Raw genomic sequence first — 27,309 nt, forward strand, 5'->3', positions numbered from 1 at the left:
TTCCTTGTCTCCTAAAAGCAGGGTGCTTTGGATGCTGCACTGTTATGTTTTGTAACTTCAGAAACTAATCGAAAGAAGAATGCGGGAGTTGGGATAGTTTTTGTGTATTTAGTTTTACTTTAGTGAGTGAGGGCTCCGTCAGTCAGGGTCGACCATGGATGTTGTGTCATAGCTGTCTAGATATGCAGTGTGGTATGGAGAACAAGCTGTTGCCCCTTTCCATGCATCTGATGAACCCAAAGGAGACCAATACAGTTTGGTACCAGCAGCATCGCAAGAGTTGCCAGTCAGAGTTGAACTCAACATAGGATGCCTTAGTGACTCCAGCTCCTGATTTTTCCCAAAGCCTTCCCCATGAGTAGGTGTAGCCACAAGGCAGCTGGAGTTTGAGATCAGAGTTTTCCTTCTAGGTGAGCTGCCAACCATGGCTGACGAGCACTACCTGCCCGAAGTGACCGGTTTTAAGGTGCCAGTAACTTGCCTTTGCCCCTCTTTAGTGAGTTGCTGACATATGATGTGGTTGCATAATGACGAATGGCATTCACATATTTCTTACATATAATCCATAATGAATTATGTAAACACCAATGAATACTTAATCAAAACAATACATTTACAATATTTTAAAAATATACCTAAAATGTTAAATACACTACACTCCTCCCTGCTTAACTATGAACTCCAACTCAATACAGAATGCATTTCAAGTCAAGATGTAACATATTGTCACTTGAAGAGGGTTTGATGTCTCTGGGCCTGTATTCACTGGAATTCAGAAGAATGAGGGGTGACCTAATTGAAACCTATTTAATGTTGAAAGGCCTTGATAGAGTGAATGTGGAGAGACGTTTCCTATGGTGAGGGAGTCTAGGACCAGCGGGTTACAGCCTCAGAATAGAGGGGCATCCTTTTAGAATGGGGATGAAGAGGAATTTCTTTAGCCACAGAGTGGTGAATCTGTGGAATTCATTGCCACAGACAGCCCGTAGAGGCAAAGTCTTCACATATATTTAAGGCAGTGGCTGATAGAGTCTTGATTGGTCAGGGTATGAAGGGATATAGGGAGGAGGCAGGAGATTGGGGCTGAGAAGGAAATGGATCAGCGATGATGAAATGGTGAAGCAGACTCAATGGGCCAAATGGCCCTATTCTGCTCCTATATCTTGTATTACTCTCTCGTCATTATATATTTAATCACTATGATGGATTTCTTACTCTTGTGGGATAATATCTTTTCTGAAAAGGACAGTCTCCCTGTTTGGCAGGTGAAACTTGTGGCTATGAAATAATCTCAAGTTCTGTGGCCAATCTTTCCAAGTGCCACGTTTAATCCCCTCTGTAGTCTTTCACCATGATTTTTTGTGAAACATTGAACCTCCTTGTTTGAGGGGCCTTCAGAATATTTTAGCTGTTGGTCTTGAATACTCCTTCTGAGATTGGATTTGAGGAGATCCAAGAGTGAATGCAAGGAACAACCAAGGAAAAGCATAGCTGGTGAGTTGATGGTTGTGGAGTGCGCTGCATTGTGATATACAAGGAGAAAATTGACAAGCTTCTGATTCAATGTCAGTGTTGTGTGTTTTACTAACATTGCTCGCAGTGTGATCTTTAGACTCTAGACAAGCCTTTCCGCCACGCCATTTGTAGCTGGGCGGACAGTGCTGATGTGATATGTCATACTCTAGCAATGACCAAACCTGTTCTGTAACAAACCATGGTCCATTGTTACTGACTAAGTGTTCAGGAACATCAGTCCTCGAGAAGAGGCTTCTCAATACATCACCAGTGTGTGAGGCTGTAGCGAAGGCAGTTGGGAACTTCTGGCAATTTTGTAGTTGCATCCACTACAACCAAGAAGTTTGTGCCCGTGAATGGCCTGGAAAAATCCATATGAATCCTCTGCCAGGGCCAGGGTTGGAGAGACATTGCTCTTGATAAGCTACTCAATCTTTTACTTTTACTTTGAACTTTGATCTGCTGATCTATACCAGGCCACCAGTCAAAGCTTCGAGCCAACACTTTAACTCAGCTTGGATAGTACGACTCTCAATCCATCAGGGGCAAGTTCCTTCTGGCACTGGTAAAAATGGGGGAGCTGGAGATTGCTGTGTATTCCAGCCATTTTGGGCGACCATGTAGACATAAGACAATGTGGGGTCTTTCCTGGTTTCCCTTTTGATCATCTCTGCTATAATAGGAAGACTTTTGATTTACATTAGGGAGAATATGTAAAGAAGAGTGTCCTCTTTAGTAACTTTTTTCAGGTATTTCCTTTTCCATGGGTAAACAGGAAATCCATGATTAGTTGTACTCTTGAATTCGATCTTGTAATTGTGCCCTCCAAGAAACAGAGCCCATCTCTGGATTTGTGCTGCTTTTGTTAGTGGAACACCCTTCTGTGGATTGAAAATGGACACTAGTGTTTGATGATCAGTATTGAGGGGAAACTCTTGCCTATACTGGTTGAAACGTTTTATGTCGCAAACCAGGTTCAAGGCCTCTCTGGCAATTGTTGCATAATTTTTCTCTGCAGCAGTTAAGGGAACATGATGGGTGTTCACTTCCATCACTCATAACATGACATGATTGCACCTATAACTTAAGGCAAAGTGTCATAGGCAGCTTCGCTGGACAATGTGGACCATAATGTGTCAGTACAATGTCTAATGTCACCATTTCCTTGGTCTTTTGGAAAACCACCTCATCTGCTTTGTCCATTGCCATGTCTTCCTGATCTGTGGTAATGGGTTCTAAGGGTGGAATACAGTAGCCAGGTTTGACAGGAACCTGTATTAGTAATTGACAAATCCTAAAAAGAACCATAACTGTGACATGTCCTTTAGCCTTGGGACATCTACCACTGCTTTAATTTTTCTCAGCACACTTGTGTGATCCTTGTGCATCTATGGTGTGACTACAGTAAGTGATGCTTGGTTTAAAGAATTCACATTTGTTGTGTCGTGCTCTGAGAGCATAATCTTCCAATCCTTTTAACACTGTCTTGAGATTTTGGAGATGTTCCTTGTCATCTTCACTGGTAACAATGATGTCATCCAGGTAACACTGAGTGCCTGGATACCCTTGCAGAACCTGGGCCATTGCTTTCTGCCAGAATGCAGGTGTAGATGCTACACCAAATAAAAGCCTATTATCATGATAAAGCCATTTGAGTTTCTATGGTGAGAAACAATTTGGACTCCTTCCATCTCCATCTGTAAATAGGCCTCTGCTAAGTCCACTTTGCTGAAATAATACCCTCCAGAAAGGTTTTTCAAAGGTGTTGTCTACCCTGGACAGAGGGTATTGATCTACGTTCAGTTGATGGTGACCTGAAAATCACCACAGATCCTGACAGATGCACCCCTCTTTGCTACTGGGACCTCTGGAGTTGCTTATGGGCGCCACTCAACTTTGGAAAGAGTTCAGCCTCCATGAGATCTAGTTCACTATCTACTTTAAAATGGATGGTTGTAAGGAACTGGACAGGTTTTGTAAAATTTGGGTGTGGCATTTTCATTTAACACTATTTTACCTTTGTTATGTTTGAGGTTTCTAATGCCATCCTTGAACACTGCTGTGGTATCGTTCAGTACCTTTCTTCATTCATTTTCAGTTGGTACTATTGCAGTGGATCTGACATGCAAATGGTGGATGAATCTTAACTCAAATTGTTGTTGTCTCAGCCAATCATGACCCCATAATGCTGGCCCTCCTCTTCTTACCACATACAAGCTCAATGTGGTTGTTGTTGTACTTCACCATTCCGAATGTCATTCCCACAGGAGTTATCTTAGTTTGATATTTGCAGGTTTCAGTTTAGTAACTTTGAAATACTGTTCAGTCTAATTTTGTGGAGTGACCGAACAGCCAAATTAGTGCCCAATTCCATTTTAATTAGTTTGCCATTCACTTCTGCTGTAAGCCATGTTGCTTGTCTATTGTTAGATTACACATTGTAACTCTTAGGGATTTTCAGTCCTGTGCCACTCTAATCATTCTCAGATTTTTCATCAACAGCATGCAGATTAGTGTTCTTTTTGGAACTATAACTTCACTTTAGTTCTTTTTCTCTGTGCAGTTCATTTCTTTTGTCTGCCTCAGTGCTACTTTGTAGTATTTTGTGCAAGTCTGCAAGACGCCCAGGATCCTCTTCAGTTTGCGTATAAGGAGAAGGTGGGAGTGGAGGATGCTATCACGTATTTGCTGCACAAATCACTCTCTCACCTAGATGGGGTCAGTTGTGCTGTGAGGATTACATTCCTTGACTTCTCTAGTGCCTTTAACACCATCCAGCCCAAGATCTTAAGGCACAAACTAACGGAGATGGGAGTAGACTCTCACATGGTGGATTGGATAGTGGATTACTTGACAGATAGACCTCAGTATGTGCAGTTGGGAGACTGTAGGTCTGACACGGTGGTCAGCAGCACAGGAGCGCCGCAGGGAACCGTACTCTCTCCGGTCCTGTTCACCCTGTACACATCAGACTTCCAATATAACTCGGAGTCCTGCCATGTGCAGAAGTTCACTGATGACACGGCCATAGTGGGGTGTGTCAGGAATGGACAGGAGGAGGAGTATAGGAAACTGATACAGGACTTTGTGATATGGTGCAACTCAAACTACCTGCGTCTCAATATCACCAAGACCAAGGAGATGGTGGTGGACTTTAGGAGATCTAGGCCTCATATGGAGCCAGTGATCATTAATGGAGAATGTGTGGAGCAGGTCAAGACCTACAAGTATCTGGGAGTACAGTTAGACGAGAAGCTAGACTGGACTGCCAACACAGATGCCTTGTGCAGGAAGGCACAGAGTCGACTGTACTTCCTTAGAAGGTTGGCGTCATTCAATGTCTGTAGTGAAATGCTGAAGATGTTCTATAGGTCAGTTGTGGAGAGCGCCCTCTTCTTTGTGGTGGCGTGTTGGGGAGGAAGCATTAAGAAGAGGGACGCCTCACGTCTTAATAAGCTGGTAAGGAAGGCGGGCTCTGTCGTGGGCAAAGTACTGGAGAGTTTAACATCGGTAGCTGAGCGAAGGGCGCTGAGTAGGCTACGGTCAATTATGGATAACTCTGAACATCCTCTACATAGCACCATCCAGAGACAGAGAAGCAGTTTCAGCGACAGGTTACTATCGATGCAATGCTCCTCAGACAGGATGAAGAGGTCAATACTCCCCAATGCCATTAGGCTTTACAATTCTACCACCAGGACTTAAGAACTTTTTAAAAGCTATTATTAATGCTTTTTGAGATAGTGATTTAGATGCATATCATATTTTTTTACTGAGTTAAGTATTGTATGTAATTAGTTTTGCTACAACAAGTGTATGGGACATTGGAAAAAAGTTGAATTTCCCCATGGGGATGAATAAAGTATCTATCTATCTATCTATCTAAACCTTCATTGGTCTGGTGTATATTGAATGCCTACCACAATGGTAACACAATTTGTTCAGCCAGGCAGGTTTCTGATAGATATTGCAATTTTGTTCACACTCACTTTCATTCCTGGCTGCAACTCAATTGTATCTCTGGCTGCTGTTTCTAGTGATACAGCAATTTCAACTGCACTTTTAAATGTGAGTTGTGCTTCAGTTAGGAGCCATTTTTGAATGCTTCTCGTAAGATTCCACAAACTAAATGATCTCTCAGTGCATCATTCAGCCCATCATTGACTGGCAATGCTCAGATATATTTTTCAGTTCAGCCACATAAGCTGAAATAGATTCCTTCTTTTTAATTCCGAACTTAAAATGTTCTGCAATCAACCATAGTTTCGGTTTTAAATGTTCCTGCATTATGTTCACAAAATCAGCAAAGCTCATTTTGGTTGGAGCATTTAAACTTCTAAGCAGACTATATGCTTTTCCACCAAATGCACTCAGCAAAACTGGCACTTGTCATTTCAACCATAACTGCTGGTACAGTACATAGTAAAAATGAGACAACGTTTTTCAGGACCGTGATGTTACATGACACAGTACAAAAACTAGACTGAACTACTTAAAAAAAACACAGAGAAAGCTACACTAGACTACAGGCCTACATAGGACTGCATAAAGTGCACAAAAACAGTGCAGGCATTACAATAAGTAATAAACAGGACAATAGGGCAAGGTGTCAGTCCAGGCTTCGGGTATTGAGGAGTCTGATAGCTTGGGGGAAGAAATTATGTAGCAATTCTAATTCTGATTGCTTTTAAATGATAGAACTCTGTTTTCATCCATTTTAAATTCCTAGTTTTATGCCTTTAGTCTATAATCTGTGGATTATTGAATTCTTGTGACCTGGTCAAGATATCCAACACAACTATTTTATCCTGCCAGATATCTATGCATTTAAAAAGATTCATTTGGACAGTTTATGAATATGATTACAATATTGGAAGATATTGGAGAAATGGTTCTAGGTGAAGACCAGAGGAGCAGAATGAATTGCGTAGCTCTAGAGCTGATAAAGGTTCAGTAAGCAAACTGATCTATGAAGAATAATAAAAATAGAAAATGCTGAAAAATAGAATCTGTGATAAGAGAAAGTAATTTAATATTTATGACCAAAAACACTTCATCGGAACTGGGTTGCCAAGTTGAGTGCAGTTTGTATCAATAGTGTAGAAATGACCATGTTGGATGCATGTTAGAATTAAAATCTAGAGTAACATTATTTGATGGGTCGAAACTTGAACAACATTTGTTCTGAATAGCATATAATATTTTAAATGTAAGATTTTTTTCTTTTGTAGATGTCTCTTTCTATCTACCCAACAGCTTGTTATCTGAATCACGTCATAAACTCAATCTTGTATCTGCATCCTCAGTCAGTCCAGAGGTAATTATTATTTGAATGAGATTTCTTTTTCATTATTTGTTCTACAAAATTAACTTGCATTCTTCCTTTACGTCCGTACCTTAGGATATCTTCTGTTTATCAGTATAATATTGGGAGTGCTTGAAATTAGACACCACAAGCAGACCAGGTGCAGAGTCATGTTGACGGGTTAACAGATTGGATAGAATATTTTGGAAAGAACATTTTGATTTGCCTTTGGATTAAAAAAAGTGTGTTCCTGCTGTAGCCCTCTGAGTTCATTCTAGGAGAAGGAACTTGGAATAAATGTCCTACACTTGTACAACAAATTCCACAGAATATCTGCACCTGGTCTGAGGAGGCGCAAGGGTTATTAATTTAATTGGAAATGAATGTCCATGGAGGGCCTTGGCCAGTAAAGTCAGAAACAAAACAATAAATAATTGTAGCAAAATTAAACACACAGTGTAATGTCTTATTTGAAATGCATGTTAACTTTTACTTTGTATTTATTTGTGAAGAAAGCAACAATGGCCTTTAATTCACATACCATTCATTTGTAGCTCATTACAGGATTAATGAATATTTATCAAAACCCAGATTTGTCCCAATTATTTCAACTACTTGAACAACATGACCTCTAAGCTACCCTTTCTCATGATGTAAAAACCAGAGAACACCATATGACACGGATAGTTATAAGGTGTCTGCAGTGTGACATGGTGTGCTTTGGGAGACACACTTTACAGAAGCAACGTACCTTAAAAGCAAAAAGTATTGGAAATATCCAACTGCCCATAGTTGAAAAGAAACTACCGTAGTTTCTCAGCACATTGCAGGATACAGGAACTTCCTGTTGGTGTTGTGGTACTCAGAAAGAGCATGATCTAACGGGGGTGGGGGTGGATATAAATTATGTTTTCCTTTTGATCTCTCTTATCCCAAACTGTTGACCATATAACCATATAACAACTACAGCATGGAAACAGGCCATCTCGGCCCTTGTAGTCCGTGCCAAACGCTTACTCTCACCTAGTCCCACCAGCCTGCACTCAGCCCACAACCCTCCATTCCTTTCCTGTCTATATACCTATCCAATTTTACTTTAAATGACAATATCGAACCTGCCTCTACTACTTCTACTGGAAGCTCATTTCACACAGCTACCACTCTCTGAGTAAAGAAGTTCCCCCTTGTGTTACCCCTAAACTTTTGCCCCCAACTCTCAACTCATCTCCTCTTGTTTGAATATCCCCTACTCTCAATGGAAAAAGCCTATCCACGTCAACTCTATCTATCGCCCTCATAATTTTAAATACCTCTATCAAGTCCCCGCTCAACCTTCTACGCTTCAAAGAATAAAGACCTAACTTGTTCAACCTTTCCCTATAACTTAGGTGCTGAAACCCAGGTAACATTCTAGTAAATCTCCTCTGTACTCTCTCTATTTTGTTGACATCTTTCCTATAATTTGGTGACCAGAACTGTACACAATACTCCAAATTTGGCCTCACCAGTGCCTTGTACAATTTTAACATTACATCCCGACTCCTATACTCAATGCTCTAATTTATAAAGGCCAGCATAACAAAAGCTCTCTTCACCACCCTATCCATATGAGATTCCACCTTTGGGGAACTATTGCACAATTATTCCTAGATCACTCTGTTCTACTGCATTCTTCAATGCCCTACCATTTACTATGTATGTCCTATTTTGATTAGTCCTACCAAAATGTAGCACCTCACACTTATCAGCATTAAACTCCATCTACCATCTTTCAGCCCACTCTTCTAACTGGCCTAAATCTCTTTGCAAGCTTTGAAAACCTACTTCATTATTCATAACGCCACCTATCTTAGTATCATCTGCATATTTACTAATCCAATCTAACGCCCCATCGTCCAGATCGTTAATGTATACTGTATGACAAACAACATTGGACCCAGTACAGATCCCTGAGGCACACTGGCCTCCAACCTGACAGTTATCCACCACTAATATGATCACATTCTTCCCTATCCATTCTGTGAGTTCTCCCTTCTGAGTTTGTTCCTGTACTCTTTCCTTCTCTCCCCCCCCCCCCCAAACACCCTATCCGCTACCAACACTTGCATCATCAGTCTAACTCCCATACTGCCTGCACATGGATAATGATTGGTTGTTGAGGCTGGTGCACCCTTGATGTACTTTGCGAATAACTATCCGCCCGGTAAAGCCTTGATTACTAGAATGGCTAAAAGAATTTAATGCATCATAACCTCAAAAATTTGACTTGTTCCTTCCAGTTAGAATTATTTATACACTTGTAGCAAAATGTACTTTTGAGTAGCCGTGACATATTATTTGACCAGTAACAGAAGTCTTACCAACTGCTTTGTCTGTACTGAAAGGTAGTATGTTGTCATTGTCTGAGAAGCTTGTATGATTTGATTTGACAAAATCATGGCCAACGGCACTTTATTTTATTTTTTTTTAATTTTTAAATTAGTTTTTCAAAACATTTTACAAATTAAAAACCTCAAATCCCAATGAGGAGCATTAATACAGTGCAAAATTAAGCATACAATAACAATATGCTACAAAGGAAGAAAATTTAACAAAAAAGCACCTAAATTAAAGACAAGTAAGCTTAGTGTCCTCCCCAAGCCCCACAACACAAGGAAAAAAGCAACAACAACTCCAGACTGACCACAACACAATATAAAGAGTATAAGTCAGGACAGTCAAACTCCCAGACTGTGAATACACTTAGCAACAGAGGATAATAATGCCTACTACCAGAAAAAAAAGGGAGCTGAAAGCAAGGGACCGAAAAGAAGAAAAAAAAAAGAAAAAAAAACCCTAGTCAAGAGGAAGGTTATGAAAGTACTCGATAAAAGGTCCCCAGACCTTATGGAACTTTAGATCCGAATTAAGAACTGAATAATGAATTTTTTCGAGGTCCAAGCAGGCCATAATGTCGTTAAGCCATTGCGCATGAGTGGGCGGGGCAACATCTCTCCATCTAAGGAGGATCAAGCGTCTAGCCAGGAGAGAGGCAAAGGATAGTATTCGGCATTTGGTCGGACCCAGACATAAATCTGTCTTGCCCCAAAAACTGAACAGAGCAATTAAGGGGCTTGGTTCTAGGTGCTGATTCAGAATACCCGATAATGTAGTGAAGACATCTTTCCAGAATTTCTCCAAGCTAGGACAGAACCAGTACATATGGATGAGAGAGGCCACGCCCCTCTTGCATTTATCACAGAGCGGACTAATGCCAGGGTAGAATCGAGATAGTTTAGATTTAGACATATGGGCTCTATGAACAATCTTAAACTGTAAAAGGCAATGGCGAGCACAAAGAGAGGTTGAGTTAACCGATTTGAGAACTGAGTCCCAGCTCTCCTCGGATAAGGAGATATTTAAATCCTGCTCCCAGGCCATTTTAACTTTATCCACAGGGGCCCGTCGTAAGACTGCTAGTTTATCTCGGATAATTGATATTAAACCTTTACCTAGTGGATTAATGGAAAGAAATAGGTCCATAGCATTTTTCGCAGGCATTTCAGGAAAGTTAGGAATTAAAGGAGCAATAAAGTGTCGGATTTGGAGATATCTGAAAAAATTAGCGTTAGGCAGGTTGAACTTAACAGAGAGCTGCTGAAAAGAAGCGAAGCGATTATCAATGAAAAGATCTTCAAAATGTCTAATGCCCTTCCTATACCAACATGGAATGCTGAATCGTACGTAGTAGGTTAAAAAAAGGTGATTATGTGCGACAGGGCTAGAAACGGAAACCCCCTGGAAACCATAGCATTTCCTGAACTGAGCCCATATACGCAAAGTGTGTCTAACAAGAGGATTAGCTGTTTGATCTGGGCAGACTACTAGGGAGTGCAGAGCCAAGAAGTGCAGAGATAGATAATTCTTTAGTGGAGCTCAACTGCATTGCGACCCAGTTAGGGCACTCGGGTTGGCCGTGGAAGAAAGACCAGAAGGTAGCACAATGTATATTAGCTGCCCAATAATATAAGCAAAAGTTAGGTAAAGCCATGCCACCCTCTTTTTTAGATTTTTGGAGGTGGATTTTATTGATTCTAGAGTGCTTATTTTGCCACAGATATGACAAAATAATAGAGTCTAAGGAATCAAAAAAAGATTTAGGAATAAAAATTAGGATAGATTGAAATAAGTATAAAAATTTGGGGAGAACATACATTTTAACAACATTAATACGACCTACCAAAGACATAGATAGAGGTGACCATTGTACCAGACTGTTTTATAGCATATGAAAGATTGACAAAGTTTTCACGAAAGAGATCTTTAAACTTCCTTGTGACTGTAATTTCAAGATAAGTATATTGATTATGGACTACTTTAAAAGGGAGATCACAAAATATTAGTTCTTGTGCTTCTTTATTAATTGGGAAAAGTTCACTCTTATGTAAATTAAGTTTATAGCCAGTGATCTGGCTAAACTGGTCAAGAAGTGAAAACATTAGAGGTAAGGATGTAGACGGATTTGAGAGAAAGAGTAATAAGTCATCAGCATAGAGAGAAACTTTATGCTCAACACCCCCTCTCCAAATCCCGGTCAATTCAGGACAGTTTCGAAATGCTATCGCCAGAGGTTCTATAGCCAAATCAAAGAGAAAGGGACTTAAGGGGCATCCCTCACAGGTGCCACGTTTGAGATTGAATACTTGGGATTTCTGAAAATTAGTTAAAACAGAAGCAGTAGGACACAGGTACAGCAATTGGATCCAAGAGATGAAACTTTGGCCGAGGTCAAATTTTTCTAAGACTGCAAAAAGGTAGTTCCACTCTATTCGATCAAATGCTTTCTCCGCATCGAGGGAAATAACACATTCAGGAGTCCCAGTTGGAGCTGAGTATAAGATATTAATAGACGCTGAATGTTAAAAAAAGGGAGACGGTTTTTAATAAAGCCTGTTTGGTCATCAGAGATAATGGAGGGAATAACGGTTTCTAATCTATGAGCCAACACTTTAGCTAAGATCTTTACATCAACATTGAGCAGAGAGATCGGCCTGTACGAGGAACACTCTGTTGGGTCTTTGCCCTTTTTTAAAAGAAGAATAATAGATGCCTCATTGAAAGCAGGTGGCAATTTGCCGTAATTAAACGAGTCAGATAATACTGAAAGTAACTGAGGAGAAAGAAGTGAAGAGAATGATTTATAAAATTCTACAGGGAACCCATCAGGTCCAGGAGATTTCCCTGAGGACAGTGCAGAAATTGCAAAAGATATTTCTTCTGATGATATAGGCGCATTGAGTTTGGCTTTGAAATCAGATGAAAGTGAGGGGATATTCAGATTCTGTAAAAATTGATCAACAGAGATATTGTCATTCAGAGATTCAGACGAATAAAGCCGAGAATAAAAATTTTTAAATGCGTCGTTAATTTCTAAATGATCCGATGTAAAGTCTCCGTTCTCCTTCCGGATCTTTGTAATATGTTGTTTGGCTTTGGAACGCCTCAGCTGATTGGCTAGGAATTTACCAGACATCCCCATGAATGTAAAAGCAACTCTTGCTTTCGAGAAGTTGGCGTTCGACAGGTTGAGTGGACAGAAGGTTAAATTTAGTTTGGAGTTCAACGCGCTTCTTGTATAATTCAGGGTTTTTAGTTTGGGCATATATTTGATCCAAATCTTTAATCTGGTTAATGAGGTCTGATCGATCTGCACGGGATCTTCTGTTGAGATTTGCTGTGTAAGAGATTATTTGACCACTCAGATATGCTTTCATGGCATCCCAGACAATCTGGGATGGCACTTCAGGTGATGTATAGTGTTAAAATAAAAGGTTATCTGATCCTTAATAAATTTTACAAAATCATCATCCAATAATAAAGTTGAATCAAACCGCCAGTGTTTATTCCTCTGAGGGAGACCAGGAAAGTTCAGAGAGAGGGTAATTGGGGCATGGTCAGAAATCAGTATACTCTGATAGTCACAAGAGTGGGCAAATGGGATAAGTTGGTTATCGAGTAAGAAATAGTCAATTCTGGTGAAGGTATGGTGAACATGTGAGAAAAAAGAATAATCTCTCTCCGTAGGATGGAGGAAACGCCATATATCAGAGATACCAAAATTAGAGAGAAACGATTGGATAGCTAAGGCAGATTTAGTAGGTGATCTGGTAACAGAGGACGATCGATCCAGTTTAGGATCCAACCAACAGTTGAAGTCACCACCCAGTATAAGAGAGTATGAGTTTAAGTCTGGTAGTGAGGAAAAAAAACCGTTCAAAAAAGTTAACATCATCAAAGTTGGGGGCATACAGGTTTGCTAGTGCAACTTCAGTGTTATATAGTTTACCAGAAACAATAATAAAACGGCCATTTGTATCAGATATTTTATTATGGAGTTCAAAAGGAATATTTGAGTTAATAAGAATGGAGACTCCCCTAGCTTTAGCGGCAAAGGATGAATGAAAATGCTGACCCGCCCACTTTGACAGAAGCCGGGAATTATCAAAACAATGAATATGAGTTTCTTGAAGGAAAGCAATGTCAGCTTTGAGTTGTTTGATATGTGAGAATACCTTCCTCCTTTTAACAGGGTGATTCAATCCCTTTACATTCCAGCTCACGAATTTAAGTGCACTAGCCATTATCAATTACTAATGCATAAAAGGCAGCAGGCATATAAAAAGTCAAGCAGTACAATAGCAGTCTGGGAGCAGAGATGTAAACATAGATTCGTAAAATCAAAACATATACATGTCCTGAGCAATAAAGAGAAACAATAAATACAGTGAGTGATGATGGAACTGGAAAACCCACCCCTCCCACACAAACCAAAACTAGACGGCTACCAAAACAAGTAGCTAGCTCTACCAAAAAAATTAACCCAAATACAACTTCCAGATCTGTGTCATTAACAACAGTTCCGTATAAATACTATAGCAAATAGTAACTAGTTTATGCACTAGAAAACATAACTACAGATTAGAACACCTTCTGCAGAAATATAAAACTTAATACAGAGAAAATCGAAAGAAAACCAAAACTAACCTACCCGCGAAAAATTATAGAAGAATAAAGTAAGAGAAAGGGAAAAAAAAGTAAAAAAAAAAGAGAGGAAGGGGAAAATTATAAATTCAAGATGAGTATTTATCAACCATTTACAGAGAGGAGAGAAAAAAATTCAGAGATTAGAAAAAAGGGGTGAAGAAAAGAAAAAAATATATTAAAAAAAAGGAAAAATAAATCAGCAATTAAACTGTGAACCAACAAACAGGGAGGCCTTCACTAAAGACTTCGAACCTCCAAAACAAGTTAGAGTCAGTTGTAGAACTCTGTAGATAAAGTTATACAAGAATAAAAATAGATTACACACACACCAAATCCCGGGAGAGATTGTCAACAGCCCTTAGAGTTTCAATGAATAATGTCTGAGTGATTCAAGTGAAGTCTGAGTCCAGAAAAAGTAATTTTACTACGAGGAGTACTTATCCACCATTTTAGGAGGTCCGATCAGATTCCGAAGATGACTGGATAGCTGGAAGACTTGCCACAAATGCTTCAGCTTCCTTCACTGATTTGAACCACTTGTATTTTCCGGTATTAAGCTTGATTCGTAGATCGGCAGGATTGCGAAGAGAGGGTTTAAAACCACGATCAAAAAGCACTTTCATTGCGCCTTTAAACTCAGCGCACATCTTTAAGGTCTGGGGTGCAAAATCTTCCACAAAGCGAATGGTTGTATACTGGAAAGGAAAAGAACCCCTGCGACGTGCCTCTACAATCAGACTGTGTTTTACCTGGTATTGATGGAAGCACAAGATTACTGGTCACGGACGGGAGCCCAGAATTCCGGAGGGAACGTAAACTCTGTGTGCCCGTTCGAGCTCAGGTGGGTTCGGAAGCAAATCTTTCCCGAATATCTCACAGAGAAACTTGGCGAAAAACTTCACGGTTGGTCCATGTTTGGTCGCCTCTGGCAATTCAAGAATTCTAAGATTGCAGCGTCTGCTGCGATTTTCGAGATCCACCATTTTGGAAAGGAGTTTGTTACATTTTTCCTCTAAGCTGGAACAGAGTCTCCAAGTATCAACACGACTTTCTAAATCTTCAGAAGTCGAATCGATGCGAGATAGGTGTTCGGCATGCTTGTCCACTTTATCGTTGATCCGATCCAGTTTGTCTTCCAACTGTTTGAAAGCGGTTTTAAATTCCTTTAAAATTTCGTCTCGGAGCTTTCCGAGCGCAGCCAGGGTCTCGTCTGAGGGAGCCGTAGCTTCCTTTCTCCCGGATTTAGAACTCTTGCTAGACATTGTAAGTTAGATATGTTCACAGGCAAGTAAGAGATACCGAAAAAATTCCTAAGGTTTAAAAAATGGAGACATTTAGTGCAAAGATAGCGACAGTAACGGAACAAAAGTTTGGAGCAGCTAAACAATCGCCATCTTACCGGAAGTCCCCCAATGGCACTTTATTATGTCAGATTCAAAGTAAAACCTTATTTGGGCATAATGAATACAGGAAGGAATTTGTATAGTATTTTGTCCGACAACAAGGGTTAGAGCAGACAGGAAAGACTAACTTCTGATTTCTCATAAGAAGATTTTACATTAGGAAAAAAAACAATTCAAAACTTGCAGTTGCAAGTGGCAGACTCTGTATCCCATTTAATATTTGTGGTTTTATTGTATATATTAATTGTAAGCTTGCAACTCAAAGCTTGCCAGTGTATGATCTTAAACTCATGAATTTTGGTTGTTCTTTCAGTATCATGCAGTGCACAACTTGTATTAATTGAGCTTGATTCATTTGTGTGACTAAAAGAGTTAAACAATCTGAATTATTTAATTTGGTCTTGTTCTCATTCTGTAATAGTTCCCATTAAAGACCTCAAGAGACTTGCCTAGAGATGACTCTGGTGAAATAGACTGTAAAGCCTTGATGGAACAGTTGAAAAAGTGTCATAGCTTACAAGAACAGGTTGAAATAACCCACTTAATCTATGTCATGAAGTAAGACTATTGTGTTTTAAAACATTTTCATTTTTTTAAAGGTAGTGATTAATATGTGTTTTGATTACCTTTTCTGTTTCTCTTTCACCACCCACCTGTTCAAATGTGCAGGGGTATAGATTGGAATGTGGGGCAAGAAGATCATCCTGACCTAACTGTTCGTGACCTCTTAATGGAGCTGTACACAAAAGCCAGTAATGAGCAGTACTGGGGACTAATCCGTTATATTTCTGGTATGCTCCATAAAAAAGTTGAAGAACTTGATGAGGTAAACAAACATCTAATACTGCAGTTTTAACCTACATATTGCTACATATGTGCAGTGCTGTTTAGATTATTTTTACTTGCGCAAGTCTACTAGAACAGATACTCATTTAACCATGATATAAGTTTGATTGTTTATATCTAATTGTCATTGAAAATTGTTGTGTGCTTCAAGGAGATTAAATTTTCATAAAACTATATATTATAAAGTTTCAGCTTTTGTATGATGGAGTGTTGAGTTTTTGTATCTAATTTTATGACATGTTCTACCTTCTGCTACTTCAAGTTTTGCTTTGCCTCTCTCCTTTTATTCCATGAAAGTGACAACTGACTTGAGCAACAGTTGATCATATAGTAGTAGTCCTTTGTAGTTTATACAAGGATTCTTCTCTGATCCTCCCTGTAAGCCTCACTTACCAGATCAACAAATAATATTTGTATCCAAAAGGCAACATCAGGTTGGTGCACTTTAGGCTAACTGCAACAAAATGATGAAGCATTTACTGAGATATTGGAAGATCTTAGTAATTTAACATACCTGTTCTAATGATTAAAGAGCTTGATGATGCATTCTGATAATATTTGTCATAGGCCTGCACAACCCTTTTGTCAAATCAAAAACATCTGACTGTTGGCCTGCCTCCTGAACCACGCGAGAGAACCATTTCAGCGTGAGTACTCCATTAAGCATGATGCCAGGTCATAGGTTGAGAGAATTTTAACATTAACTTATGCTTCTGCTTTCTCATTAGACCCTTGCCTTCTGCTGAACTTATTAAACTGATCGAAGAAGCTAGCGAACACAATAATGCTTTGTTCATCCTCACACAGGTTGGTTCATGCAGCATAAGTTGATTAAATTTAGATTCTGTTATATGAATTCAGCTTTAATGACCTATTTATTTTTTCATGTTATCATTGGATTACTTCAGCCAGTGAATCGAGCAAATGTGTAATGGAAAAGCAAAAAAAATTAAATGCTGATGCTGAAAATCTAAAAGAAAATCAGAATGCTGGAAATTTTCAGCATCAGTGGTGAGAGGACCAGAATTATTTTTTTGAAATTGATGATCTGTTATCAGAGTTTGTTGTTGAAATGTTTTCAGTTACAGGGAAGGGTGGAGAGAACAAAGGAAGTGTGTACAGCTGGATGCATACCAATAGGGACTAAATGCCGCTGGTGGTGATCATGCTGCTTAAGAGAGCGGTGGGGGCATGTCTTTAGAAGATATAAAGAGCAGATGAATGAAGAGAAGAAAGGGAGGGAGAACAAATGACAGCATCTGCATTGTTGTTAATCTCACAGTTTCAGATTTTTTTCCCCTTTACTTTGTTTTTACTTATTTTTTTCTCATTACATTAACTGCCAGAATGTTGGGTGGATTGGAGACCATGTTTTATGAGGGAAGGTTGAGCAAGTCAGGTCTTTTCTCTTTGGAGCAAAGGAGGATGGGGGTGGCTTGATGGAGGTGTATAAGATGATAAGAGGCATGTTTAGAGTGGACAGCCAGCATCTTTTTTTCCAGAGTAGAAACAGCTAATGCAAGAGGGCATAATTTTAAGATGACTGGAGGAAAGTATAGAGAGGATGTCAGAGGTAGGTTTTTTACAGAGAGAATGGTGGGTGTGGAAAATGTGCTGTCAGCAGTGATGTTAGATGCAAATACATTAGGGACATTTTAGAGTCTCTTAGATAGGCACATGAATGAAAGAAAAATGGAAGTCTATGTGGGAGGGAAGTACTGTACCTTTTGAATGTTCTATGTTTGTAACTATAGATAGATCTTAAAGTTCAGTTTGGATAGTTTTGGAATTCAATAAAATGACAAATGTTGATTTATTTGTCATCTCCATAACACAAACGTATTAAGGATATCTTGCTGTATACATAGTCTGATGTGTGTTTTTGTGGAGGTGGGGACACTGAATTGATCGTCAAGCTATTCTGATATTACAAGTGTTATTTAAAATGTAAAAACTTAAGAGAGAACAAAATTTTAAATTGTGAATCCAATTAATGATAGAAATCTGATCTTTCATTCAAAGGATAGCTATGGCTTTTCTTGCATTGATGTAGGCATAGGTCTGAATATGAAATTTAAGGCAGGAATAGTGCAGCAAGTCATTAGAAATGCCAGGCAGGAACTCTAAAATGTGATATTCTTTATCAACCACTTGTTTATAAGATTTTATTAATACCTTGTTTCTTTTTGTGGTTATTGCCTGAATTCTAAAAAGTAGAATTGACATTTGTTTTACAGTTTGCCACCTCTGGTATACAATAATTGTTGTGGTGCTGGTACACCTTGTACAATATGTTTATACATTGAGAATGGCATACCTAGAATTGTTCAACAGAAAACCATAAGGGAGAGCTATTATAATGACATTAAAAATCTTTACAGAGTGTTTTTTTTTTAAGCTTAAATAAGGATAGACCCTTTCCCCTGACAGGAAACTAGAGAACCCAAAATGAAAATAATTGACAAAAATTCTAGATCTTTGACAAAGATTTTAAAAATATGCAGTGAATTATGATCTAGAATATGCTATCTAGAGAGATTGTGAAAACAGATTCAGTAGTTATTTTCAAAGAAGCAACTGGTAAATACTGGAGTGGTGAATTAAATTTGCGGGGTCAAGGAGAAATAGGAATAAAGAATCAATTTTGAAACTCTGTTTCAAAAAATGTGTACAGGTTAAGAACATAAGAAATAGGAGCAGGAGTAGTCCATCCAGCCCATCGAACCTCCCCCGCCATTCAATAAGATCATGGCTGATCTGTCCGTAAACTCAGCTCCATCTACCTGCCTTTTTCCCATAACCCTTAATTCCCTTACTATGTAAAAACCTATCTAACCTTCTTATATATATTTAGCGAAGAAACCTTAACTGCTTTCCTAGGCAGAGAATTCCACAGATTCACCACTCTCTGGGAAAAACAGTTTCTCCTCATCTGGGTCCTAAATCTTCTCCCCTGAATCTTGAGGCAATATCCCCTAGTTCTAGTCTCACCTACCAATGGAAACAACTTTCCTACTTCTGTCTTCTCAATCCCTTTCAAAATTTTGTATGTTTCTATAAGATCTCCTCTCATTCTTCTGAACTCCAGAGAGTATAGTCCCAGGCAACTCAATCTCTCCTCATAGGTTAACCCCTTCATCCCTGGAATCAACCTGGTGAACCTCCTCTGTACTGCCTCCAAAGCCAATATATCCTTCCTCAAATATGAAGTCCAGGTGCGGCCTCACCAGTACCTTGTATAGTTGCAGCATGACCTCCCTGCTCTTGAATTCAATCTCTCTAACAATGAAGGCCAACATTCCGTTTACTTTCTTAATAACCTGTGGTACCTGCAAGCCAACTTTTTGCGATTCATGCACAAGCACTCCCAAGTCCCTCTGCACAACAGCATGCTGCAATCTTTCACTATTTAAATAGTAAACTGCTCTTCTATTATTCCTTCCAAAGTGCATGATCTTGCATTTACCAACGTTGTATTCCATCTGCTAGACCTTAGCCCACTCACTTAACGTGGTGAACTACATATACCTGTCTGGACACGCCCCCCTGCTGACTGCTCCTGTGGCTCCTCCCACGGACCCCGGTATAAAGGCGATTGGGGACTCCGCCCCAGCCTCAGTCTCCAGGATGCAGTGTGGTGGTCAATTGCTGCTTGTTCTTTCTTCCAGCCAATAAAAGCCTATATCTCGCCTCACATCTCCAAGAGTTATTGATGGTGCATCACTTAACCTATCTATATCCCTCTGTAGACTCTCTACATTCTCTGTACAATTTGCTTTTCCACTTAGTTTAGTGTCATCAGCAAATTTTGGTACGCTGCACTCAGTCCCCTCTTCCAAATCATCAATGTAAATGGTAAACAGCTGCGGGCCCAAATTGTCTTTTTTGCCATAAACATTTTCTGGATTCAGAAATTGTTCTGCATATTATGTCCACTATTTTATATGTATGGTATTTTATTTTTTGATAGGAAGTCATGGTTTATCTGGCAATGTATGCAAGGACAGAACCTAATCTATTTGCTGAGATGTTTCGACTGCGTGTTGGATTAATAATTCAAGTTATGGCAACTGAAATGGGCAATAGTCTCAAATGTTCAGGTAAAGTTTCTCAGAAACATCAGCAGGTAAAGCAACCTGTCTGAAAAAATATATAGTATATATACATTAAAATTCTGTTGTGTGTGTGTGTGTGTGTGTGTAATTAGACTATGGGGAAAAAAAAGAAATAATGGGTTGAAGGCAATATTTCATTAAGAATTTGAAGAGATTTGGTTTGTCACCTAAAACACTCAAATTTCTCCAGATGTACTGTGGAGAGCATTCTGACAGGCTGCATCACTGTCTGGTACTGGGCTGGGAGGCTAATGCACAGGATTGAAAGAAGCTCCAGAAAGTTGTAAAATTAGTCAGCTCCATCTTGGGTGCCTCAGAAAGGCAGCATCCCAGGAAATGCCCTCTTCTCATTGTTACTGTCAGAAAGGAGGTACAGAAGCCTGAAGGCACACACTCAGGAGCAGCTTCTTCCCCTCTGCATCTGATTCATAAATTGACATTGAACCTGTGAACATTGCCTCTCTTTTTTCATATTATTTCTGTTTTTGCACTTTTTAATTGAACTGTTTATATATAAATATATATTTACAGTAATTGATTTACTTTTTGCTCTGTATTATCACGTATTGCATTATACTACTGCCACTAAGTTAACAAATTACAAGACATATGCCGGAGATATTAGACCTGATTCTGGTTCTGATAGAATAGGGCAAGTTGTTTATCAATGCTTGTTCAAAATATTTTACTAGGTGATTAAATTGATAGGCTGGCATTCATGATTCCACATCATGAAATAATCAGTCTTCAAAACTATGTATTTTATGTTTTATAGCTGGTATCTGATTCCAAATACTTCTCTACAGTATTTCCATGGGTGCATAAATGAGCAGAGAACTTGTGAACCAGAGAAATTTAATTCATGAATCATTCTTAATAAATGTGACAGACCTTTAGGACTTTTGAAGTGCAAGTGGCAGTAGACGGTGAAGACACGTGGCATAATAAGATGAATGGGGAATTGGCTTAAGAACAGATTGCAGAAAATGGGTCTTTATCAACTGCAGTTTATAGGTTAACTGCAGGACTCAAAACTGTTTACAATCTAAATAAAAGTTGGCAGCTATATAACAGTTGGGCTATATTTGGAGTACTATGTTTAGTTTTGGTTGTTGGAATATAGCAAATATGCAGAAGCTTTGGTGAGAGTGCAGAAAATATTACCAAGATGTTGCCTGGGTTGGAATGCATTAGATATAAGGGGAGCTTGAAGAAACTTGAAATGTTTTCTCTTGACTGAGGAGTGATGTGACAGAGGTATAAAAATAATGAGAGACGTAGATAGAATAGATATATTGAGTCTTTTTCCCAGAGTGGAAGTACCAAAGCTGAAAGCGGAGGGGGGATGAATTTAAAGGAGATATGTGAGGTAAGTTTTCTTTCATAGAGAGTGCAGGTTCTCAGAATATGCTGAGGGAGGAGGAAGAGGCAGAATAATAGCACATTTAAGAGGCACTCTGGAACAGATCAGTCTTCACCATGACTAGATCACTGTTCTGTGCAAATAGAATGCTCTGAGGATAATATTTCATCCTCAGTGAACAGATAGCTGCTTTGTGTAATTTGATCTGGAGGCTTATATGTGCCTCCAGATATTGAGTGCAATATTTGACAACCTTATTTGTTTGGTACATTGCAGTAATCATGCCTACATACCTTATGCCACAAGCTATATTGAAATAAGAATAAGTGGTTGTGCTTGTGGCCTCTTAATCCCAAAGAGTGCATTTATGTTCGTGGTTTGGAAACTCATTTGGGTGGCATGAAACACCATTTCAAACCAATACCAAAATTCAAATTCTGATATTGAGCCAGGCCTTTTGTGTTAGTGCAGCAAATCCCTGCTACAGTTGCTTTTAACAAATGCTTTCATGTTTTTAGCACACAGAGAAATAGAAGTAGAAGTCCATTTGGTCCCAAAAGCCTGCACCACCATTCAGTGAGATCATGGCTAATCTTTTACCTCAGTAGCAGTTTCTTGCACTAATTCCTTATCTTTTTGATTCCCATAATGTCTTATCTATCATCAACCTACTCATTGATTCTGATTCTACTTTTTGCAATATTTCACATTTTTTTATGAACATTCCTTGTGGTTACAAAAATACGTCTATATTGTAACAGTGTCAATTTTCATTACAAACTATTAGTGAATTATTATTTTTTTCAATTTCAGTTATTTTTATATAATTCTTAAATGTGACTTTATCTTTTAAACAATCCAGCTATCTTTTATGTCCTGATTTTTATTCAGATTGCTAAGGGAAGCTTTTTTTAAAATGATTCTCAAACTGAATGACATATTACATTTTTGGATTTGTAGTATTATTATTAAAAAAAAGCATCTTCAAAGTTGAACATAAAATGTCTTACTTAACATCAACAAGCACCTGAAATGCCCCAACCTCTTTTTTTTCTGAGGTTGTTGAATCATTTCTTACAGCCTATAACTTCCAATACTCTGGCTCTTTGGCATCCTATTTAATGCTTATACATATTTTGTTATGTGACTAAATTTAATGTGGTACTCCAATTATAGTTCTGTACCATTAATACACATCCAGAATTTGTTTTACAGTAATCTGACCTTAATGATTATTATCCTTACCAAGTTTTTTTCTTTTATTTAGGTGAAGCAGCAACTGAAAGCTTGATGTCAATGAGACCCTCTGACCTGAAGATACTTCTTCACCACGTCCTCAGTGGAAAAGAATTTTCAGTTGAAGAAAATGGTTAGTATTTTTGACCTAATTTATTGCTTTTCCAAAATATATACATGAGTATAATATGAATAAACTGCACTGGTTAGAAGTAATATTTAATGCTCAGTTAGGAGACCAGTTGAAATAGGATGCCGTTAAAATGGGTTTTTCTGAAACAATGTAGGTGAATGAGAGAGGAGATAAGTTGCAAGGGCACAGGAAGATAAGGAGAGGAGGAATAGGAATGATGTCATTGTTCTGCTGGCAGATGGCATGGATATGATGTTCAAATGGCTGCCACCTATGTCATAACAATTAGGTAAATAGTGGCTTGTAATCCCAACTTCCTTTCATCTATATTAGAAAAATTCTTTTCCAGTGGCTTTTGTATTTATTGGTCTCCTGTGGATTCTTCAGAAGTGCGTGATGGTGTCTTGGAATTAATTGCAATTTCTATTTAAATATAAAAGTAAATTTCAGTCCTTGGCTTGTGTAAAACTTACCAAGAAATTCAGTGATTTCCTTCAAATTTATCAAGATTGTCGTAGGAAGTTTAACCATCCTATATTATGCAGAAGTGCTGAGTATATTGAAATCCTCATTAAATAAGACAATTGGTTCTTCCTGTGTGAAAGATTAATTGAGCTAAAGGGATACTATTTGTGTGAGTCATATTTATGTCCAATTGGATTTGCACTTCTTTTTCTTATCCTCTTGCAAGTACTGTGCACTCTTGCGATTTTTCTTGATTTTACCTAACAAAATGTTGTCATGCCTCTCTTTCCCTTCCCACTTTGCTTTTCTGGTCTCCATTCATACGTTCTACATATGTATGTATATCATTTTGTGTTTCCATTCCCCATTTACTTCCCTATAACGTTCTCTCTCAGATGCCAATCAGCTACTCCATGATTGTCTTGTCACCCACCAATACAAAGGGTAATTTACAGTAACACGCAAAATGCTGGAGGAACTCAGCAGGCCAGGTAGCATTTATGGAAAAGAGTAAACAGTCAATGTTTTAGGCTGAGACCCTTCGTCCCTGATCAGCTTGGTCTGCTAAGTTCCTCCAGCATGTGTCTGTTGCAGGGATCTCCAGCATCTGCAGATTTTCTTGTGTGGTAATTTACAGTAGCTAATTAACCTGCAGGCATAATTTAGGAATGTAAGAAGAAATAAGGAAACCTAAGCATAAGGATTTGTCAATTTTGTCCTTATTTATACCTACGCCTATTATATCTGCAATCTGATTACAGCCTCCAAAATGCTTTTCCCTGAGCTTTCCATTTGCTCTGGTTGATTCTTTAAAGTGCAATTAAGACTCCCCACCTACAGAATGTGCAATATGCTAATCTGAACAATTTCAATATTTCTGGATAGTTGCTAACCCTTTGTCTATTCCAGCTTCAGAGTAATTCCATTCCCCATGTTTATTTTCTTAAACCCACCTGCATCAGGTATTTTATAGCAGCTCATTAACCTACCAACCAGCACTATGTAGGTCATGAGAAGAAATGGGAGCAACTGGGGGAAGCCTACACAACAGAGAAAGAAAGTGCAAGCTGCGGTCTGGTAGAATTGAACCTGGTCCACTGGAGGTGTGAGGCAACATAACCACTTGACCATTTGTAAACACATGTATGCCTCTGTTATGGAGTTAAAACATACCTTTATTGTCTAATCAATTAAGATTTTTATGGATTAATTATTGTATCAGCAATCCTATATGGTAGTTTAGCGGTTAACATTATGCTATTACAGCTCGGAGTGCTGGAGTTCAAAGTTCAGTTCCGGCGCTATATGTTTGTACGTCCTTCCCGTGAGGCTCTGGGTTTCCTCCCGGTGCTCCAGTTTCCTCCTGCTGTTCAAAGATGTGCTGGTTAGTAGGTTAATTGGTCATTGTAAGCTGTGCTGTGATTAGGCTACGGTTAAATATGTAGGTGCTGGATAATGGATTTGCTGAGCTGGAAGTGCCTGTTCCACACTGTATCTTTAAATAAAAAATAAATAAATAGCTGTAATTGTTTCCTTGACCACTGCTGCTTCACTCACTTTCTCCCTATCCCTCAAGGCTAAAGCATTCACAGTGATGTTCACCCAGAAGTTCTGAGTAGAGACCTATCTTGATCTCTTCATGAGATCTTACCTTAAGTAGTGTGATAGAGCAACATGGCACAGATACAGTCCTACAGCCGAATGAGACCATGCTGACCACAGCACTGATCCATCAAATCCCAATTTCCTGTGTTTGGCCAACTTCCCTCTGAGCTTAGTCCTTGCATGTTTTGACCCAATTGCTTCTTATAAGCCTCTATAAGGCCACCCCTCATCCTCCTATGCTCCAAGGAATAAAGATCTAGCCTGGCCTATCTCTCCCTACAACTCAAGCTCTCTAGTCCTGGGAAAACATCCTCATAAATCTTTTTCTGCACTCTTTTCCACTTTTACCACATCTGTCCTCTAACAGGGTGGCCAGAACTGTACACAGAGCTCTTAAGTGTGGCCACGCCAACGACTTGTACAACTACAACAAAATGTCCCAACTCCTGTACTCAGTGTCTCACTGAAGAAGGCCAGTGTGCAATATGTTTATCTCACCACCAGTGAACAATGCACTTGTACAGTACTCCCAGGTCCTCAGTTCCATTGCACACTATAGTGCAGGATCAAGTCAATTTGGTTCATTCCACATAATATTAAGAAATGTTGGAGAACCCCTTGTCTTCAAGGCAGCATTTGACTGGTATCAGTATCAAGATTTCCAGGAAAACTGAAGTCAGTGTGCTCCCATAGTGGGACTCCTATCTTGTTCAAAGCAAGATAGTTGAGGATAGAGCCATTAAATAAAGTGCAGCATAGAAGCAGACCCTAAAATCCATCTTGTATTTGCCGAACCATTTAAACTGGCTACTTCCATCGACCTGCACTGGGACCCTAGCTACCATCCATATATCTATGCAAACTTCTCTTAAATGCTGAAATGAAGCTCGTATGCACCACTTGTCTTGGCAGTTTGTCCACACTCTCACAAACCTCTGAGTGAAGAGGGTTCCCCGCATGCTCCCATAAACTTTTCTCCTTTCACCCTTAATCCATGGCCTCTGGTTGGAGTCCCACACAACCTCAGTGGAAAAGCCTGCTTGCATTTACCCTAACTTTACCCCTTATAATTTTGTATACCTCTATCAAATCTTCTCTTACTCTTCTATGTTCCAAGGAATAAAGTCCTAACCTATTCGGTACCACACGGTAGGCTTATTCAGAAAGTCAGAAGGCATGGGATCCAAGGAAGTTTGGCCAAGTGGATTCAGAATTGGCTTGCCTGCAGAAAGCAGAGGGTCATGGTGGAGGGGACCTCTACTTTTTGCGATATTTATTAATGACCTGGATCTACTTTTTGTGATTTTTTATTAACAACCTGGATTGCAGATGACACAAAGGTAGTGGTGTTGTAGATAGTGTTGAGGATTGTTGAATATTGCAGAGAGACATGGATAGGGTACAGAAGTGGACTGAGAAGTGGCAGATGGAGTTCAACCTGGAGAAGTGTGAGGTGGTACACTTTAGAAGGACAAACTCCAAGGCAGAGTACAAAGTAAATGACAGGATACTTGGGAGTGTGGAGGAGCAGAGGGATCTGGGGGTACATGTCTACTGATCCCTGAAAGTTGCCTCACAGGTAGATAGGGTAGTTAAGAAAGCTTATGGGGTGTTAGCTTTCATAAGTTGAGGGATAGAGTTTGAGAGTCGTGGGGTAATGACGCAGCTGTATAAAACTCTAGTTAGGCCACACTCAGAGTACTGTGTCCAGTTCTGGTCGCCTCACTATAGGAAGGATGTAGAAGCATTGGAAAGGGTACAGAGGAGAATTACCAGGATGCAGCCTGGTTTAGAGAGTATGCATTACAACCAGAGATTAAGGGAGCTAGGACTTTATTCTCTGGAGAGAAGGATGGGAGGAGACATGATAGAGGTATACAAGATATTAAGAGGAATAGATAGAGTGGACAGCCAGGGCATGCCTCTTCCCCAGGGCATGACTGCTCAATACAAGAGGACATGGCTTTAAGGCAAGGGGTGGGAAGTTCAAGGGGGATATTAGAGGAAAGTTTTTTACTCGGAGAGTGGTTGGTGCGTGGAATGCACTGCCTGAGTCAGTGGTGGAGGCCAATACACTAGTGAAATTTAAGAGACTAATAGACAGGTAAATGGAGGAATTTAAGGTGGAGGGTTATATGGGAGGCAGGGTTTAAGGTCGGCACAACATTGTAGGCCAAATGGCCTGTACTGTGCTGTTTTGTTCTTTGTTCTTTATTCCAATTTACCTTATAATTCAGGCCCTGCAGACCCTGCAAAGTCCTTGTAAATTTTCTCTGAGCTCTTTCAACATTATTTACATC

The 27,309-nt window shown here is 39.3% G+C and overlaps 1 protein-coding gene across 3 annotated transcripts in view; it reads left to right on the forward strand.

The window, feature by feature from the left end:
- The window catches only part of phka1a (phosphorylase kinase, alpha 1a (muscle)), a 149,099-nt gene that overhangs the window by 93,653 nt on the left and 28,137 nt on the right, over window positions 1-27,309 (forward strand). For all 3 annotated transcript variants that reach the window (XM_073058362.1, XM_073058363.1, XM_073058364.1), the window contains 7 exons: window positions 6,747-6,832; window positions 15,668-15,804; window positions 15,916-16,072; window positions 16,660-16,739; window positions 16,821-16,899; window positions 20,063-20,192; window positions 22,838-22,939. In XM_073058362.1, the coding sequence (XP_072914463.1) occupies window positions 6,747-6,832; window positions 15,668-15,804; window positions 15,916-16,072; window positions 16,660-16,739; window positions 16,821-16,899; window positions 20,063-20,192; window positions 22,838-22,939 (771 nt within the window). The remainder of the gene's footprint in view (window positions 1-6,746; window positions 6,833-15,667; window positions 15,805-15,915; window positions 16,073-16,659; window positions 16,740-16,820; window positions 16,900-20,062; window positions 20,193-22,837; window positions 22,940-27,309) is intronic.

Source organism: Hemitrygon akajei, chromosome 10, assembly GCF_048418815.1.
Source record: "Hemitrygon akajei chromosome 10, sHemAka1.3, whole genome shotgun sequence".
Lineage (NCBI taxonomy): Eukaryota > Metazoa > Chordata > Chondrichthyes > Myliobatiformes > Dasyatidae > Hemitrygon > Hemitrygon akajei.